Genomic DNA, 19,801 nt, shown 5'->3' on the forward strand with positions numbered 1-19,801 from the left:
TGCTTGTAGCCAATCCTAAAATAAATTAACTAATCATTTATTATTCAAGAAAAAGAAATATGAGAGTTATTTACAAGGTTAAAGCAGGTAAACATACACACACAAATGAGTTACAGTCTTAGATTCCAAAAGGTAATAGAAGGTGCTATAACAGGGGTAGGCAACCTATGGCATGAGTGCCGAAGGCGGCACGCAAGCTGATTTTCAGTGGTACTCATACTGTCCAGGTCCTGGCCACTGGTCTGGGGGGATCTGCATTTTAATTTAATTTTAAATGAAGCTTTTTAAACATTTTACTTTCCATACAACAATAGTTTAGTTATGTATTATGGACTTATAGAAAGAGACCTTCTAAAAACTTTAAAATGTATTACTGGCACGTGAAACCTTGAATCAGAGTGAATAAATGAAGACTCGGCACACCACTTCTGAAAGATTGCTGACCCCTGTGCTATAATATGCAAGCTCCATAAGTACTCCTAGGATTCACCCAGGCCAGGCACTGGGAATCCCTTGTTTATGCTTAGAAATCTTGCCCTCTCCAAGTACAAGCAGTATAGACATACAGTCTTCCCCCAGTGTTCAAACTGATGAGATGAGTCCACCTGCATGTTTCCTCTTCAGGAGTATGTGCAAGGGGAGAGCAATCAACAAAGTCTTTGTTCTCTGACGCTTCACAAAGGTTCATTTGGTTCTAATGGGCCTTCTTAGTGTGCAAGATGTAACACTCCCTGTGGCAAACTAGTATTTCACACTTGGACATGCTTCTCTCCTGACTGGTGATTTCAGAACAAACACTTTTGCAGTCACAGAGCAAACCTTATAAATGGGATACAGATATTATAAGTAAGTCTATGATTTAGTTATAGGTATTTTTAGTAAAAGTCATGGACAAGTCATGGGCAATAAACAAAAATTCACAGCTCCTGACCTGTCCATGACTTCTACTATAAATCACTTGTCACCTTTGTCTGGCTTGTCCTCGACCGTCCCTCCACGAACGCAGGTCGATGCCACACCATTCTATTTTGTTTTCTGGCCAAAGAGTTTTGTCATGGGATCGGCCCAGTGCGTTTTCAGTCTGCCCAGAAGTTGCTTGTGGTCTCTGGGGACCAATCACTGGTGCAGGTTGTCCACCTATTGTCTTGCCTGCACACTACGTGACCTGCCCATCTTTGCTTTGTGTCGTACATTGCCTGCACTACATTGGTCACCTTTGTATACCTTCTGATCTCCTCATTCGGTATGTGATCACGGGGCAGTATCTTGCACATTCGCCTTTCCATTGACAGCAAATTTTTCTTTCCTGCTTTCGTCCTTGACCAGCTTTCTCCTCTGTATATCATTGCTGGCAGAACAGTGGAGTTAAACAGTTCTTTCCTTTCCTTCATGGGCAGTTCATCATCCATTTGAGATGTCTTTATTTTGTTGAAATTTGCCCACCCCACCTTTCTGCAGCTGAGCAGAGACAACTCTACTATAAATACCCTTGATTAAATCTTTGCTGCTCTGGCAGAACTGGGGTCAGCCATACTGGCTGCTGCAGAAGTCATGGAAAGTAATGGAACCAGTGACTTCCACAACCTCTGTGACAGACTCACAGCCTTAATTATAAGTGAGATTAATGTATGTAGCAACCTGCAAGCATTTCATAAATTCTAAACACATTTTTATCAATCTAATATCTATTTTAACAAATACTAACACACATGAGAGCCAGACCGAATTCCAGCTATGCATTTGTCAGTGTGCAGTTGAAGCTAAGAGGCATGGGCAGCGGATACAATAGGACAGGGAAGGCAAAGGCTTCCCTGGCACTGCCACTGACCCACTGTTGGACACCTGGCGCAAGCCCTTCCCCGAGAGTCCCACTGCCTCCTCTACTCCACACACACCCCTGCTGCTTGCCGTGTCCCTCCTCCTCCTCTGGATAGGGGAGTGAGGAGGGATGCAGAGAGCCAGCAACCAGCAGATTGGCGAGGCTCCACTGGGGCTGGTGGCTCGACGGGGATCAGGGCCTTCAGGGGTGGGAGGAGCTGGCACTAGGGGGACAGTGGCTCGCTCTGGCTTGACTCTGGCGGGGGCGGGTGGCAGCTTGTCTCAGCAGGGTGCTTGGGGGCCAGGGGAGCTGGCAGTTCTGCCTGGGGCCAGCCTGGTACTCAGGGAGACTGGTGGCTTGGCCCAGGGCTGGGGCCGGCAGTCAGCGGAGGGTGGGGGCAGTGGCTCAGCCTGGTGCTGGGGGGGGTGGTAGGTCAGGGGGGCCAGCAGCAGCGGCTTGGCCCAATGTGTGGCTGGGGCAGGCAAGCCAGGGCTCCTCTGGTTGCAGGAACCCCTCAGAGTTGGGATTTCAGGGGTCTGGTATGAGGGGGTGGGGCCTTGGGTGGAAGGGGCAGGGTGGGGCCGGCAGGCTAGCCTCCCCAAAGTGGGAGTTCACCCACCACCCATGTCAAGAGGCCTTGGCATAGGCTGGCACCTGGTCTGTGAGCATCGCAGTTACCATTAAATTTTTAGTTCTGTGATCAATTCTTCTTTCTCCCTCAAGTATCTCATGTATATTACAGAAAACAGAATTTGGCTTTTTGTATCTGAATGAAGTTAATTTTCCTTCTGTTGCACTTTGAGTTCTGGCTTCTCTCTTTTGAATGGAGGGATTTAAAAAAATAAGTAATAAAGAGTGTGGAGATGTCTATGTGAGGCAATAAGCTGCATGTGCTTCTGTCAGGAAGTGCAGGCTTCCTGCACCACTTTATTAATCATTGCTACAATAGTTGGAGTCAGCTCTGTGTGTATATAACTTCCTGTCTTGCTAGTACAAGATTTTGATGTGAGCAAGTCTAATCGAGTTATTCACATGGAGAGCCAAGCACTTTGACATTTGCAGTGGGTACTTTAGAATCTAAAGTTTAGATGTACAGGTATGGGTTATCTTCTCTTCCTGATAGGGGCTGCAGTCTCTATGAGTTATTCTGTCACTTTCGTGGTCTGTTAAATGCAAATTCTCTAATCAAGGAGGTCAGAATGAGAAAGAAGTGGCATATGTATTGTGTAAATAGCAGGGTCACCAGTAACTTTGCAAGATGTGATGGCCTACGGCCCACCTGAATAGGCCTTCACCTGGGATATCCCAATAGCATTCCAGTGTTTTACATCAAAGTATCCAAATTTAACTAGCCCCATGGAATCAAATCCTAAAACATGCAAGTCTCTGAAGAGCTGAAGGACTCTCACAATACTTCTTATTTCATGACTCTGTCTCCAGCTGATTAGCCAGATTTCCACCAGAAATATGGTGTTTCAGTAATACCTCTCACAGCTTTAACTCCCATTGAGTCACTCTGCAGCTGCTACTGAGCAGTCAGAGTGGGAATCAATGCAAGGACAAAACAACTCCTTCAGAAGCGGTGCTGCAAGGGAGAGAGATACGGCCAAATCAAGAACTCTGCATGCAAACAGATCTGCCTCTACAAAGCTGGGGATGTCCCTTCCGTAGGACTTCATGCCTGGTGAACTCCATGGAGCTAGAGGAGGACATGGTAGGATAGGAAGAAGAAAGAAGGGCAGCAAACCTCACAGAACCACCCTACCTCTCAGGGCCTTTCACACTCATTTCTCTGCAAAAAATGGTAATCTAGGCCACAGTTACTGGATTATGGGTCATATTCTGCACTCTTTTTCAATCATAAGAACATAACAACAATCATACTGGGTTAAACCAAAGGTCCATCAAGCCCAGTATCCTGTCCTCTGACAGTGACCAATGGTAGGTGCCCCAAAGGGAATGAGCAGACAGGTTATCATCAAGTGATCTATGCCCTGTCACCCAATCCCAGCTTCTGGCAAACAGTCAAAACACTGAACTCAGTGAAAGTTTTGTCCAAGTAAGGAGTGCAGAATAGGTCCTACACTGCATATACCATGAAACACCCTAATCACTGATTCAACCCATAGTTTGTTATGATTCCTTAAGCACTGTAAGAGACTATCTGGTAAATATATGATTAGGATATATGTAAAATGCATTACAGACATTTCATTTATTGCTGGTTTCTTTTACCTAGCAAAGTAGCAGGGCTGCCCAGAGGATTCAAGGGGCCTGGGGCAAAGCAATTTCGGGGGACCCTTCCATAAAAAAAAGTTGCAATATTATACAATACTATATTCTCATGGGGGCCCCTGCGGGGCCCAGGGCAAATTGCTCCACTTGCCCCCCACCCCCCTCTGGGCAGCCCTGCCAAGTAGATTCAAATGTGGAAAGTCCCTATACTTTACAGAAAGAGTTTGAAATTCAGTAAAGGCAGAAAATTCCTGGGCTAACATTCCACCTTTACTCAAACCAGCCTCAACTCTGAATTAATTTGCGTTTGTGGTTATAGTAAGATCTTCAGTGTACTTAAGAATGTTGTTTTAATAATACTTTGAAGTTCTACAGAGCCTGATCTAAATATCTCTGGTAAGTACTTTACAATGTTAATTGAGCCTAGCAGCACTAAGGCAAGGAAGAGATACACAGCAATTACATGACCCATGACTGAAATGTGGACACCTTTATGGTGGAATGTAGAATCTCTTTAACAATGCATGTTGGCAATACACTATCTAAGTCAAGGGCAAACACTGCCCCCAACTGAAACACTTCGAGTAGTTTTGGTAAGTAGTAGGTAATTACCTGAGTCGGAATTTAAACATCCTTCGTCTAATGAAAAATACCTTGATATCTCTAATGGACAAATAAATGTCAGTTCACCTCATTCAAAAGTCAGCACCTGGAATTCCACACTGCCATCTAACACCATTCCAGTAATTAATTCAATACTATTTCAGACTTTCCCTCTGAATTTCTCTTTTTTGCAGGTAAACATAGACCAGTGATATTAAGATACTGAAAGTTGCAAACACTCTTTTCTTTTTTCTTGTTTATAGCTCCTTGTCTGGAAAATATGGTAAATAAAATAGAAATTACAGCAAGCACCAGTAGGAGAAAGCGTGTTCTGGCAAAGTTAAACAGCAACAGTTTTAAATGGCAAGGTGATAGCTTCATGAACAATTGAAAGTAATACAGCAAACCTGTCACAGTGCACACAGCTTTTTTAGTCTGGCTTCTTTAAAAAAAATTGTTCATGTCAGCTGGTTTGGGCATTTCCAATCCTCATATTTTCCATAGCCGTCACTGGAAACTTCTATCAAGCGGTTTATGATATTTTATGATTAAAATGGGCTTGTCAAAGTCCCACACTGTAGGCTCTTCACAGGATGTCATGGTCTATGGCAAATTGCCCCCACAAGCTTCACTGGTAACTTTTCAAAGCAAAACAAGCATAAGCCACAGGTTTCTTCCTCTTCTGACTAAGAACTAATTTTGATCTTATCTCCCTGAACTTTGCTATTCTCTTTCCCTTTTTATAGTGTGAGATTTGTTAAATACTGTTTATATCTTTATTGGTCAAACAATTCACCAGGTGTAATAAGGCCACTTAACCTTTTGAATGCTGTGGTACACAGATTCTTAGTAAACTTCATTGCGGTGCTATGCTAACATATACTCAGCTTTAAAATGACTCCAACTCAAGCAGCTCCTCCAGTTCCAAAACAGCTGCCTAAACCACCCGCAACCTAGTGGTTATGGGAACACCCAGCCATATCTCAGCTGCCTAACTTTCCCTTCTCTTTCAGCTTCCTAAAGGTCATGCAATCTCCAACCAAGAAACCTGGCTCAAGCCCCTCTCCCACCCCAGGTGTCATCCATCCAGAAATTAGGTCAGAATAAAGGTCAAATTATCTTGCTGTAGCTGACCCCTTTAGATCTCTTCTCTCCACTTGTTCATTTGCAAGCAGCATATGAGGAATTTCATAAACATAGTAGCTGTCATACAAGATAAATAGGAATGCATGACTAACTCTCTTGAGATCAGATTTGAGCTCTTGTATTGTAAGGCTTCTGTACCTGAAAAATGTACAATAATGATATGCACTGAGATTAGATAGCAAAAGATGCCAAAGCTCTTATACAAATATTACTTAATTCTTACAATGTCCTATTTCCATTTTACAGATGGATAAAATGAAGCAGCGTGAGGTTAACTTATAAATAACTTGCCCATGCTCACACAGTGAAAACATGGTAGAGCCAGGACTAACTCTCAAGAACTCTAACTCAGAGGCCTATATGCTAACTATTATACTATACTTCCTCTGTTATATAGACTTAGAGAATGGATTTTCTTGTTACTTACACTGAAATATTTCATCCAAATCCCTCACATGTAAATTAAATGAAATTGGGTCATCTTTCCAGACCAAACCAAAAATGGTCAAGCAGGAATAAAAAACCGGAACACATTAGTGTGACTTTGAAAAGAACATGCATGAAAGATAAACTTGGAAAAAATACTCAGTCCTAAGGGAAGGACACTGCCTAATATGTGTCTTTAGAGCATCTTCTAATGGCAAGAATGTAGTGTCCTCTGTAGAAGAGAAGAGACAGGACTCAATTGTGAAGGATATAAAGGTTGCTGCATACAGAAGGAATCTGTAGCTCTCCTTGGATACCTAGCTTTCACACTGATTAAAACAATCTAGTATCATCACACAAGGTTCCTCTTAAATCCTAGCCAAGAATGGTGACCATACTATAAGCAAGAGTGTATTACAGGCAAAACATGAATAAGGAGCTCAACATAAAAAAATGTGTACAGATGCCAGGTTGGTTCTGCAGATTTTTCATACCTCACACGAGGACATTTATAACATCAGAAGCTCTTCTGGTGCTATGTATTCATTAAGAAAAAAATAGCCTAATCAGCATTATTGTACTGCTCACTGTGGTTAACAATTTATCCATCTGTAAATAGGAACAATACTTAGCACTTGAATAGTGCTTTTCATCTGTGGATCTCACAGTGCTTTACAGAAGTGGGAAAGCATTGATAACTTCAACAGATGAGGAAACTGAGGCACAGAAAAGTTAGGGGTTCGATTGTGGAGTCCTTCCTTATGCTGGCGAGCACTCACTTAAGTAGTTCCACTGGTTTTAATTGGACTATTCCCGTGAGTATATGTTCCACAATCTGGTCCCAAGTGACTAGCCCAGAGTCTCACAGCAAGTCCATGGCAGACAAACTATTACACACTTCAGTGCAGTAAACCAAAAACAGTACTAAAAATACAGAAAATGTTCTTGTTTTCAGATCACACCATCCAGTCTGTTTTTTGCTGCTGCTGCTGTTCAGTGCAGAAAAGGTAAATCAAATTTTAGCTTTAACTTGCCAGTAATTAAGCTAATCAAAATAACTCATATATAAAACATTCTAAAACCCTTCAGTTTTCAGTAAATCTGCTGAAATTTGTAAAAAAAAATAAATTTACAGACCTTTTCCCTCCCCCACAGCCAATATGTTTGGTGACATATATTCTCACAAGCACTATTTTTATTCTCCAAAATTAGAGCAGTGAGAACAAAATTGAGCCTGGACAATGATGGACAACTGATGGCTGGATACTCAATGTCACAACAGCTCTCCTATGTGTCTACCCAAAAGCACAGAGTAAGTAAAATCGTACAGATTCAGGAAACTGAAGTAGAAAGAGGTTAAGTGACATATCCAAGCCCAGACACTGAATATATGTCAGAGTAGGCACTAGTGCAGAGGTTCTCAAACTGCGGATAGTTCCCTTTAAGGTGTTGCCTGGGTGGCTGCACACAAGAAAATGAAGGGCATGGCTCCACTAATTAGGTGCCAGGACCCTGGAGAAGACACACATGTAAGATGAGGTGGTGGCCTTGAGGGAAATAGGGGGTAGGTGGGAGGGGAAGGTGGGGTAAATAGAGGGGGTGGAGGGAATTTGGGACATGCAGGGCTGCAGCGGCCAGAGAAAGAGACGACTTTTCCCAGCTACAGGATTCCAGCTGCTGGGAAGAGACGGTCCTCCTTCTCAGCCTCAGCTATGTGGTTGCTGCGGTGGGGGAAAGGACCCCCCCCTCCTTCCCAGCCCCAGCTCGGGGGCTGCCGTGGTGGGGGAAAGAGGACATATCCATCGCAGTAGAAAGGTAAGACTACTGATATTAAAATATGAGTTGTGTGCTTTTATTTGTAGAACAAAAAAATGTTAATTATTATTAGGTTTTTTTATATAGTACTTTTGTCCAAAGCGCTTTACAATACTTAGCTAACAGTACAAATAACATTTGGAAAGATCATTAAATGGTCCGCTCAGACCCTCAGCAATTTTTAAGTGGTCAGTGAAAAAAAAAATTGAGAACCACTGCACTAATGTAACTACTCCTTGCCAAATCTTTAAAGTTGCAGTAATACATACTTCATATAAATACTGTAAAGAGTATTTTAATAAGAGTGCAAAGATTTAGAAGATTTACATTGTTATGCGTTTTTTCCAAACACAAAGGACCTGAGTATGGTCTTACTTTCATTTGGCCTAACTCTACAGACTTCGATGAGTTCTTCCTAACTTTACAACAGCGTAACTGAGCACAAAACCAGGCCCTATGTTCATGCAAAACAAAATGTTTATATTCCTGCTGATAAGTTAAGCATGTATGCAATGTTCTCCAAACCCAGCTGGTGTAACTCAATTGACTTCAATGGAAGTATTCTGATTTACATCAGCTGAGGAGCTGTCCCAGAATTCATACCGTATTAATGTAACTGTAAGCACGTTGGTGGCGGAAATGCTCTATTTTGGCTACAGTCACATTATATGCATATTATTTATTTTGTCAGTGTAACTTTGGCTTGAGTAACAGTTATCCATGTGCAATCAACTGTACTCTGTTGCCTTCTTGCAAGTGCAACTGACTGGATGATAAGGCATAGGGAGGGAAGGAATTGTGATCAGTTTCTTAAGAATAAAAATAAAATAAAATACTACTAATAATAATACTAATAATAAGCAGGGAAAGAAATGTAAACCAATTATGATACTTTTTTCTCTCAACAGTGTGACAGGCAATTTGTTCAGCAATCAAAGAGGAAGCCACTACCAGCGTTACCCCCACAGATCCCTGAAGAGTATGAAGAGAAAATCAGAGTCATTGCACTCTATGATTTTTTTGCCAAAGGACCCTGTGACTTACCACTCAGGAAATCAGAAGAATACATTATCCTGGAGAAGTATGACCCCCACTGGTGGAAGGCAAGAGACCAATATGGGTAAGGGAGGAGGCATATTTGGACCTATTTGTTTCTATCTATCTTCCTAAAAAAACACACCTCAAACAAAAAATAAAAAATTAGCGGCATAAATATGTTTTAGGGCCAGATTTTAAAGTGTTCAGCTTCCAGTTTGGCATCTATACGAAGCAGCCATATTTTTGAAAAACATTCAACACTCAACATCTCCTATTGAAAATAATGGGAATCTAGAATCTAGACAGACACACACCAGGCTAAACAAGAGCAGCATTTGGAAATTTGAGAAGAGAGTGAGTTGCTGGGTGCTGAGTAGTTCTGGAAACCTGGCCACTTCATTTAGGACCTGTTGGGTCCTGAGCTCTTTTGAAAATCTGGCACTTCATACTTAATTTGTAAAGTATTTTACAATACAGTGAATCAGAAGAAAGGTTGTGTGAGTGCGATGAAATGGCATTCAGATAAAATAGCAACTACAGTCATATAAGTACCTAGAGAGATGTACTGCAATTACGCCAGTTTCTGCTCTCAGTCACACTTGTGCCTATCTTCCCATCTAGTTTCATACAGTGATATCTTATATTGAAGTTAATAGGGTTGCACCATGGTAGCTGAAGGCAGAATTGTAGAAAGGGTATGTAATTCAGTAAAATATTGTTTTTAGAGTTAGGTCTGCCTGAACCAAAATCCTAGATCCAAATACCCTTGAACTTTAAAAAAAGTTTGGATCTGAACTTCACTTATGGGCCATCTTCCCTCAGTAATGGTTTCATTGTTTCCCCTTTCTCTCAATTTAATGTCTTCATCCACACCTCCACCTCCCCTTATAGCTGCTTTTTTTTATGTGCCAAATAACCATCGCCTCCTAATTCATAGCCCTCCTTTAAACACACTTCTTCCACCTAGAGGCTCAGTGAGCCGAACTGGTTCTTTCAGAAGGTGGGAATTAAAATAATTGGCAATTATGTAAAATATATATATGCAGGGTGACCAGATAGCAAGTGTGAAAAATCATGACAGAGGGTGGGGGGTAATAGGCGCCTGTGTAAGAAAAAGCCCCAAATATTGGGACTGTCCCTATAAAATCAGGACATCTGGTCATCCTATATATATGCAACTCAATATCAACTAGGGTTTGAGCTAGATTCTGCTTTGTAATGTGTGCATTGGCCATGCATATGCGTTCAAAGGTAAAATCTAAATTTCAGTGCCACCTAGTGAGTCTTGTGCAGAGTTGGCAACACAAATTCACCCACTTCCTGGTTCTCCAGAGAACAATCCCATACTGAACAATTCATACAGACAGTATTTGCCCATTATCTGTCCTTTGAAAGATCACCAGGTTGATAAGAAGAATTCTGAGGTCTTCCTTCAATGACTGTCTGAATTCACAGAAACATAGCTCATACTTGATATGTGGCCAAAGTGTTAGTTGCCATCTTGTTAAGTGAAAGGAATATTCACATTTTAATCCCATTAATACTTTACATTGTGTTATATCTTTCATTTGTATTTATTTTAGTAATGAAGGCCTAATTCCCAGCAATTATGTAACTGAGAACGAGCGAAATAATTTAGAAGCATATGAGTAAGTACACTTGAAAATGATTATTGTGCCTCCTCCCTGAAAATTGGTTAGGCTTGTACGTTTTTAGGTCCTTTTCTTTCAGTCCTTACTAGAAGTCAACAGGAGTTTGCCTGAGTAACGACTGCAGGACGAAGGCCCTTATTTTTTTTTATAAATCATCATCCTAAAAATGAATTCACCATTTGTCTTCCAGTTTTCATGATTCTTCTCCATTCAAATCAATGGCTGTTTGCTATGAGACTAGAATGTTATAAACACTGGTAGCTCATGTACAATAAATAGGATAACTGCATCTGTTTGCCTAAGTCAAGATGTCACAATCTGGAAGTTTCCTATTTGTGAGCGCTCACAGCCAGATACTATTATACTCTCATCTTTTCCTGTTTTTTACATTTCAATTACTATCCAGTACTGACTTCAACATATTTAATGTTCATTGACTGGTGAGGAAGAGTAAAATTCCCAAATATTCCAACCAGAGATGGGCCTGAGACACCAAATGTAAATGCAAAATTTCCCAAACTTGTGGGTGTTTATATCCAGGATTTTACTTAATCTCAACTTTAATTACAACAAATGGGAAAAAAATATTGAACGTCATAGGGCTAGACTTGACACCAGTAAAGTTGCCCTCTTTCCCCAACCACAATCCCATCACATATTTGATTATGAGACACTATATGAGCAAAATTCTATACATTGGACTGTAAACTACGAACCCACCAATTTATCAAAGGCAGAAGACTAGACCCTCTAACAACTCTTATGGCATGGACAAGAAATCACCACACTTCACATTGTTACTGTGCAGGAATTTTAAAAATAAATTAGAAAGTGAGATCCAGAACACGGGATGGGCACATTTTAAAAATATAACTATGAAACAGGAAGCACTTGTTTTATGAGGAAACTGATGGGGTTCTTTCACTAGTTAGAGTGAGCTGAGTGATAGTAAACAGTAGAGTTAAAACTGGTAGTGGAACTTTAAATATTTCCAGACTTTTTGACATTTTGATTTTTTTAAACTATGACTTTCTAACATTTTCACTTTATAACATTGTTTTTTTAACCTTAGCTCTGAATTTCCTCATTCATAAATATCTTGCTTTTGTTTGTATTATTGTTATAACTGAAATGGTCTTATAAAGTTGTTTAAAATCAATATCTGTTGTTTACAACCTTAGATTTATATTAACTAAGTTTTTGGTTTGGGAATAGTATAATGGTTAAGAAGTGTTGCTCTTTACAATAGAGTCAATAAGTATTTTTGTTAAAATAGCTTGAAATCAGAACATAATTTAGCTGTTTTTTCTTGGTAATTTATTGTAGGTGGTACTGTAAAAACATAAACAGAAATCAGGCAGAACTTCTACTACGGCAGGAGGTAATTCAGTTGGTTTATAAATAAACTTTCATTGTTTGCAAAGTTATCCACAATCTAAATTATTCTGTCAGTATTACAAGATGCATCATGAAGAGTTCAGCAATCAAATCCAGAGCTAACTGTACAATAAGATAGAGTACTTTAAAATGAAGTGATGTCTTGGTGGTCTAAACGTCAGGTGTGGAATACCTAGACTCTCTAGAACTTGTTCTGTTTAGGTCTTCTACCTTCCATATTAGATAAACTGAGTTCTATGCAGTTTACTGTGCGTGTCTTTTGGGTGAGACTTTAAAAACTGAAACCTGTCTGCACTGTATGAACATTAAAAATCTCATGCTTTCTTAGTTAACGTAGAAGTTTGCCACAGTGTCCTTAACTAAAATTTCTACTCCTCTTATTGTCATGCAGCATGTTGTGTCCCACTTAGTCCTGCCCATAGGCAACTGTGTTTTATTGGTCCTATGTTAACATTTTGTGTGAAGCATTGTGAAACCCTTGGGAAGAAAAGTGCCTGTCAATATGAAATACAACTGTATCTATGACTTCAAATTGTTACTGTTTTAGAGAGAATAACAGAGTTTTGCTCAGGGGCCAACACAGGGATTGGATAAAATACAGCTCAGCCAAAGGGAGTGCACAGAAATACATAGAATTATAGATGTTAAAGAGGAAAAGGAACAGCACTTATATAATCCACTCTACCACCCTGCTTTACAGTATATTTTCTATTGATTTGTGTTGTCTAGTTTTCAATGCTCAAAACATGGAGCTTCCAGCACTTCCTGTAGGAGAGTATTCGAATATATTTAACTCTGAGAATTTTTCTGATATTCAGTCTAATTTTTCCATTTCCATTTCTTAATTTCATTCCATTATTATTAGTTATAATCCGATGAATCACTCTAAATCATTCCTAGTCGCCCTGGCACTATCATCCTTCAAATATTTATAGACCCTTCAAATATTTATAGATTTGTGTGTCCTATCTTTAGTTTTGTGTTAATCAAGTCAGATATTTAACTCTGCTCCTCCAGCCAATGGCATGACTGTGACTACAGCACTTCATAGAATCACAGAATATCAGGGTTGGAAGGGACCTCAGGAGGTCATCTACTCTTAGCTAAGCTACTTAAGCTACACTGTACAGCTAAAGCTTACTGCAACCTACTACATAGGGATGTGACTACAGGATTTACATAGGTCACAGTCCAGCTAGCCAGAGATCTACCATGCAGATGTCCCACCCACAATTCTCCTTCCATATTCATATGAAGAGAGCTGCCAAGGTTTGTGGCCTTTCTGCTCCTGGTCCCCTGAACAGAAGCACGAAGCACCACAGTGGTTCCACTATATTTTAAGCCTTCCACAGATGCCAAATAGCCATAAAGTTTTAGCTCTTTATTCATTAAGTTGTTTCAAGGGTCTGTATTGCATTAGAGCATAGTGTAGTATGAACATTCACAGAAGCAGTGGACTGGGTTAAATGTAAATGTTCAGTATATTTAACATGTTAAATATGAGTTATCTTCAACTTACCGCTGATAGTCACCTGTATTTTAATGACTAGCAGTGAATTATATCCATGGAGTTATGCCATTCATCTAGTGTACTGAGTGTATAAGAACATGTACACTATAGCACAAGGAGTCTCCAGACGCAGTGTTACAAACTTAACATACAATATCACTAGGCTTGTGTACTTAGTTCAATAATATAAAGCACTGAAATAGCTCCAGGTAGGAAGAAGACCCCAATAACTAGAAATAGTAAATAGCTCTATGGCTGTAGAAATTAGGAGGTTAGGTAGAGCTCATTAGAATATTATGTTACTATATAAGCCATGTGTTCTAATATCATAAACCATGCTAGTAAAGTTTGAACAGTTTAAATATCAGTATCCAACAGTCAAAAGGCACCAGTGCTTCTCTTGGATTAAGTAATATCCTTGGAATCACCCAACAGTGATCCACACACAGGTGAATGACTCAGCATTTATATATTCATATTTACTCTAATGTGTTCTCAGAAAAGTACTTAGCTTCCTGCTGATACAGAGATCTCACCTGCATTTGTACAATACCCAACAACTGTTAAGTACATTACCTTATTTTAGAAATTCCTGTTCTTTTAGTCAGACAGTTAAAGGCCACAAGGAACCACCAGATCATCTACTCTGACCTCCTGACCTTTAGCTTCCTTTATAAAACATTCAACAGTCTTTTGTAATCAGCTGAATGTCTTATGTGAATTTTCTGTCAAACACAAAAGAAAGGATAAACTAAATCTAAATTGCTTTTCAGTCCAAAGAAGGGGCATTTATGGTCAGAGATTCAAGCCAAAAGGGAGCCCTTACAATGTCTGTGTATTCGCGATCTAGCGGGTAAGTGATTGCTGCTCTGAATGGCTAAGAAGACATATCTTAATTACAATTCTGTGTATAAGGAATACTGAAAACCTTGTTCCAGATTACAATCCTTACAGTTAATTAATAGGTAATACTCAATGAAGTAACTTTGCCCCAAAAGTTGGGGGGGGGGGGAAATTGCGGATGCAAACGTTCCCATGCAGCATGACAAGATCACCTGCATTCCCTGAAATCCAAAATGTTCCAGCATAAGTCCCTTTCATCCATTCAATTAAAACAATAAGCAAACAAAACTTACTGTAGCATCCTTTTGCCTCTCTTCCTATGGTGCAGTCCTTGACTGGCTGGCTCCCATGCAATGCTGTAGCAGTCTTCACCGAGCGCACTGACCTCCTGCTAAATCTCCAACCTCTCCTCGTTCCCCTTCACGGGAAATCCCATTCAGCCTCTCCTGCTGCCCACAAACACCTCCATTGCCTCCTCCCTCTCTTACCAGCCTCTCCTCTCTAAGAACCTCCCAATCTCTCCTTTCCCCAAACCTTTGAGTCTGCCCCGTCCATAGCTGTGACCCCAATTTGTCTCTGTCTCCCAAATAGGGTGACCAGAAGTCTCAATTTTATAGGAACAGTCCCGATTTTGGGGTCTTTTTCTTATATAGGTTCCTATTACCCCTCACCCCCATCCCCATTTTTCACACTTGCTGTCTGGTCACCCTACCCCCAAAGAGGCGTCCCCTTGCTTGTCCCTGCCACCCTGTGGGGAGGAAGGGGAGACAGATGCTGCTGCTGCTCCAGTCCTGCTGCTCCCTCAAGCCCCTGCCAGCGCGCTCCAACTGGGCAAACCCTCAGGGCCAGCAAGGGCAGGGCCTAGGCAAGGAAGGAGGGAAAGTTGCTGTGCACAGTAACCATAGCAGTAGCAGCAGGGAGGACATAGGGGCCCCCTTCTGCCAGGAGGCTGTAATTGCAGTTCTCTGAGGTACAAAACAATGGCACCTTCCCCCTATCCATACCTCACCACATATAATCCTGGGCACTGTCTCCCCATCCCACCTTGGGAGAGGGCACCAGCCCCTGTGGGCTCCTGTTCCTGGGAGCAACAACCTCGCCAAGCAGGCTGGATCTACCCCACTCTTACCCTATGGCAAACCCCACAGCAGGTAATTGCATGTTGGTGACTGGACACCAGCAGCCCCAAATGCCTCCTGTCCTACTCGATGATTCTGAGCCACTGATTCCTGGAGCTCCCAGCCACTCTGGAGTGATAGCTCCTTCTACACAGGATCACTGTACCCCAGCTCCCCCTACTACAGCCACTAGGGACTGGGGAACCAGAGGGTGTGTGACTGATAAAAAACAGGACTTTTAATGTCTTGGAAAGGCTTACAGATTTCCTGGGCCAGCTACCTAAAAAAAGGGATGATCCCAGGAAAACTGAGACAGGGGGCAACCCTATAGAACAGGGGCTCTCAAACTGTGGGTTGGGACCTCAAAGTGGGTCGCAACCTAATTTTAATTAGGTCACCACCCTGTTTTAATGGGGTTGCCAGGGCTGATGCTAGACTTGTTGGGGCCTGGGGCCAAAGCCCAAGCCCCACCACCCAGGGCCAAAGCCCAAGCCTGAGGGCTTCAGCCCTGCGGGATGGGGCTCAGGTTACAGGCCCCTTTCTTGGGGCTGAAGCCTTTGGGCTTTGGCTTGGGCCTTCCCACCCAGGATGGTGGGGCTTGAGCTTTGGCTTCACCCCATCACCTGGAATGGCAAGGCCTGGCCAGGTTCAGGCTTCAATCCCCGCTCCTGGTATCATGTAGTAATTTTTGTTGTCAGAAGGGGGTTGTGATGGAATGAAGTTTGAGAACCATTGCTTTAGACAGCCCTGGAAGAACGAGAAGGGCTGCTGACAAAGCAGCCTCAAAATTTCTTCTCTACTTCCTAAGCTGCCACCCTTCTTTCCTCTTCAGAGCCAACCAGAATTTATTGTTGTTATTGGTAGGGTTGCCAACTTTCTACTTGCACAAAATGGAACACCCTTGCCCTGCCATTGCCCTGCCCCTTCTCCGAGGCCCTGCCTCCGGCTCATTCCATCCCCCCTCCCTCTGTCGCTCGCTCTCCCCACCCTGACTCACTCACTCATTTTCACTGGGCTGGCTCAGGAGGTTGGGATGCAGAAGGGGATGAGGGCTCCAGCTGGGGGTGTGGGCTCTGGTGTGGGGCTGGCAATGAGGGGTTTGGGGTGCTGGAGGGTGTTCCAGGCTGGGACTTATGGGTTCGGGGGCCAGAAGAGGGATGAAGACTGGGGCAGGGGTTAGGGCTCCGGGGGAGGGGAGAGGGATCCATGCAGGCTCTGGGGTGGGGCTGGAGATGTGGGGTTTGAGGTACAGGAGAATACTCTGGGATGGGACTGAGGGATTTGGAGGGTGGAAGGGGAATCAGGGCTGGGACAGGGGCTTGGGGCATGGGAGGAGATCAGGGGTGCAGGCTCCAGGCGATGCTTACCTCAGGCAGCTCCTGGAAGCAGCGGCATGTCACCTTGGAATAGATATACGACGATATACAATGACCTCTGACCCAATGGAATACAATTGTATCTAATATTAAAAAAGCACCTATAGACATGACACTACAGCTTATTCACCAAAAGTCACTTTTTCAAATATACTGATCCCCACATAGGCTAATGGTAATAGACCTCACAAATGCTGACTGCTGTTGGCAGTCCTTTGGTGATACATTAGCTCATATGTTTTGGGAGTGCCTCTGTATTAAGAATTTTTGGTATGAAGTGGGTCAAAGGACCAATTTGATATTAGATGCTAAAATGGATTTCATTCTCGGATATATTCCTGATACCTGGAGATTACCTGGTAACAAGGCAGCATGGTTCCAACGTGCAGCTTTGGTCGCTAAAAAATTAATCCTTGAAAAATGCAAAAGTTGATCCCCACCAAATATTGATGCCTGTCTCTGTAATATGGATGATACAGCTAATAAATGACTGGCATTCCACAGAAAGGGAATGCCCAAAAAATTCAAAGCAATTTGGATTGCCTTTTTAGGAGTCTATGATTAACGTAAACCCTGAAGATAGATATGACGCTTCCCACCCCCTCACCTTTGCCCTAACCCCCTTCATTTCTTTGTGTATTGTGATTAACCTGAAATTTTGGTATAGTGGTTGTATTTGGAAAAATTAATAATTTAAAAATAAACAGTAAAGATGAGAGGAGGTGGAACAAGGGCAAAAAGCAATGAAGGAAAAAGAGGGATGGGTAGAAGAAATAAAAGAAAGAATGAAATAAAATGAAAAAAGTCCCTTGACTGCCTTTGGGGAAATAGAGAGGAAATTTGGGACTTGAACCATTTTTTATGGATTAGTTTTTTAACTCTTTGGAAGGTGCTTATATACCTGGTGATGAATATCATTAGAAAAGCCTTGATAGATGCAAGGAAACTAGAGCATTACGTAGTTTACCTAGTGTATCATTCAGGTAATTTCTATAGGTACAATGATAAGTAGTGGTACACTAGATACAGGTTTTATGGCAAGTGCTTGGACCACAGAGAAACTGGAAGGATCATGCAAGGACACCAGTGACAGTGAATGGGGCTGATGGCATCACATGTTCTCCTGGAATTACAGAGTAGTAAGGTGGCCACAGCATTTGGACTCCTTGAAATTTGAAAATTGAGGTTTAGGAAAAACACAGAAGAAGAAATTACAGGAGTTGAGATACAAGGTGGGGAGGGAGTTGAGAAAGGAATTTATTAAAGAATGAATAAAGATTTCAGCAAACATAGGGCATTTGTATCTATTTGCACTCTCTTCTAGGTATGGGCAGTGGCACCTGAATTTATGGAAGTGTTCCCTATATCTATTACTCCCATAATGCAAGAAGAGGTACAATCTCAGAGGAGATATATTGATAGAATAGTAGCTGATTTTTCATATAGGTTACAAATTCTAATCCTGTTGGAGTCAATAGTAAAAATCACTCTGGTCTCCAAGATACCATGATTTGACCATCAGAGACATCTAGGATATAAAAGTGTTTTAGTCAGTAGTGGGCAACCTGCGGCCCATCAGGGTAGTCTACTGGCGGGCCGCCGGACAGCTTGTTTACATTTGCACGGCTGCTTGTAGCTCCCAGTGGCCGGAGTTTGCTGTTCCCGGCCAATGGGAGCTGCGGGAAGAGGCGGCCAGCACATCCCTGCAGCCTGTGCTGCTTCCTGCAGCTCCCATTGGCCAAGAACAGTGAACCACAGCCACTAGGAGCTAGAGGCGGCCATGCAAATATAAACAAACTGTCTGGTGGCCTGCCAGTGGATTACCTTGACGGGCCACAGGTTACCCACCACTGGTTTTAGTAAATGACTGTACAATGGTTGCAAAAGCGAAGTCTGCTGTAGGGAGGAAAGGGAGCAGAGAAGTTTTTGGCTAGGATCCCTGGCTCCCAAAAGTTCTATTTCTTTATTTTATAGATTTCTTTAACTCTGAGCCCATAGGTCTCATCCCCAGAGGTGAGAGATGTATTCAGATAAGCTGTTTTTATCCCCTTAAACATTATCACAACCATAATTCTACCAAGCAATTTTAAACAGGAAAATTGTATTTCCTCCCGATAGATTTTATTGAGTAAGAGTAATTCTTGTCCAAAATATTATTTAAATCAGACAACTTTATATGATCAAAATATGGTTTATTTTCAAGTAACTGATGTTTTGTTGATTTCAGAAGCCACAGTGGAAATATCCGACATTATCAAATTAAGCAAAACCATTCAGAACAGTATTATGTAGCAGAAAAGCACCTCTTTCCATCCATTCCTGAACTCATCCAGTATCACCAGCATAATGCAGCAGGTAACAGCAGCTAAGCAAATAAGGATTTAATACTGATGATGATTGGAAGCTCATTGCAGATACGACTTTGAGAGCTCAGAAATAACCCTTCCTGGAATCAAGTTCTGTCTTTTTAAAAGGAGACAGGTTTGCAAAATGTTGAAGAGAAAAGTTCAGTTTCTTAGCCTATCCCTTGTGCCAAATCAGTAGTTTTGTACTGTGCAAAAACTAGGGTTGAGTCTATAACCATCTGTTGCCTCTTGTCTTTTATTTAGATTGTAAGTTCCTGGGAGCAGGGATGATCTTTTTGTTCTGTGTTTGACGAACTCTTAGCACAATGCAGTCCCGATCCATCACTAGAGCTCTAAAGTGCTACCTAATAAAAATAATAAATAATTACTACTACTACTACTAACAAACAAGCTAAATCCTGTGGACCTTTGGAAACTGTATAATGTATTTGTCCTCCTACCTATTAACTTATTTGG

General features: G+C 41.7%; 1 protein-coding gene across 1 annotated transcript in view; it reads left to right on the forward strand.

Annotated features, from left to right (window-relative positions):
- TXK (TXK tyrosine kinase) overlaps nucleotides 1-19,801 on the forward strand; it is a 37,798-nt gene that overhangs the window by 5,574 nt on the left and 12,423 nt on the right. Inside the window, exons 2-8 of the mRNA XM_032768909.2 lie at nucleotides 7,185-7,236; nucleotides 7,442-7,541; nucleotides 8,953-9,164; nucleotides 10,666-10,731; nucleotides 12,061-12,115; nucleotides 14,416-14,495; nucleotides 19,207-19,334. Of these exons, the coding sequence (XP_032624800.1) occupies nucleotides 7,185-7,236; nucleotides 7,442-7,541; nucleotides 8,953-9,164; nucleotides 10,666-10,731; nucleotides 12,061-12,115; nucleotides 14,416-14,495; nucleotides 19,207-19,334 (693 nt within the window). The remainder of the gene's footprint in view (nucleotides 1-7,184; nucleotides 7,237-7,441; nucleotides 7,542-8,952; nucleotides 9,165-10,665; nucleotides 10,732-12,060; nucleotides 12,116-14,415; nucleotides 14,496-19,206; nucleotides 19,335-19,801) is intronic.

Source organism: Chelonoidis abingdonii, chromosome 5 (assembly GCF_003597395.2).
Source record: "Chelonoidis abingdonii isolate Lonesome George chromosome 5, CheloAbing_2.0, whole genome shotgun sequence".
NCBI lineage: Eukaryota > Metazoa > Chordata > Testudines > Testudinidae > Chelonoidis > Chelonoidis abingdonii.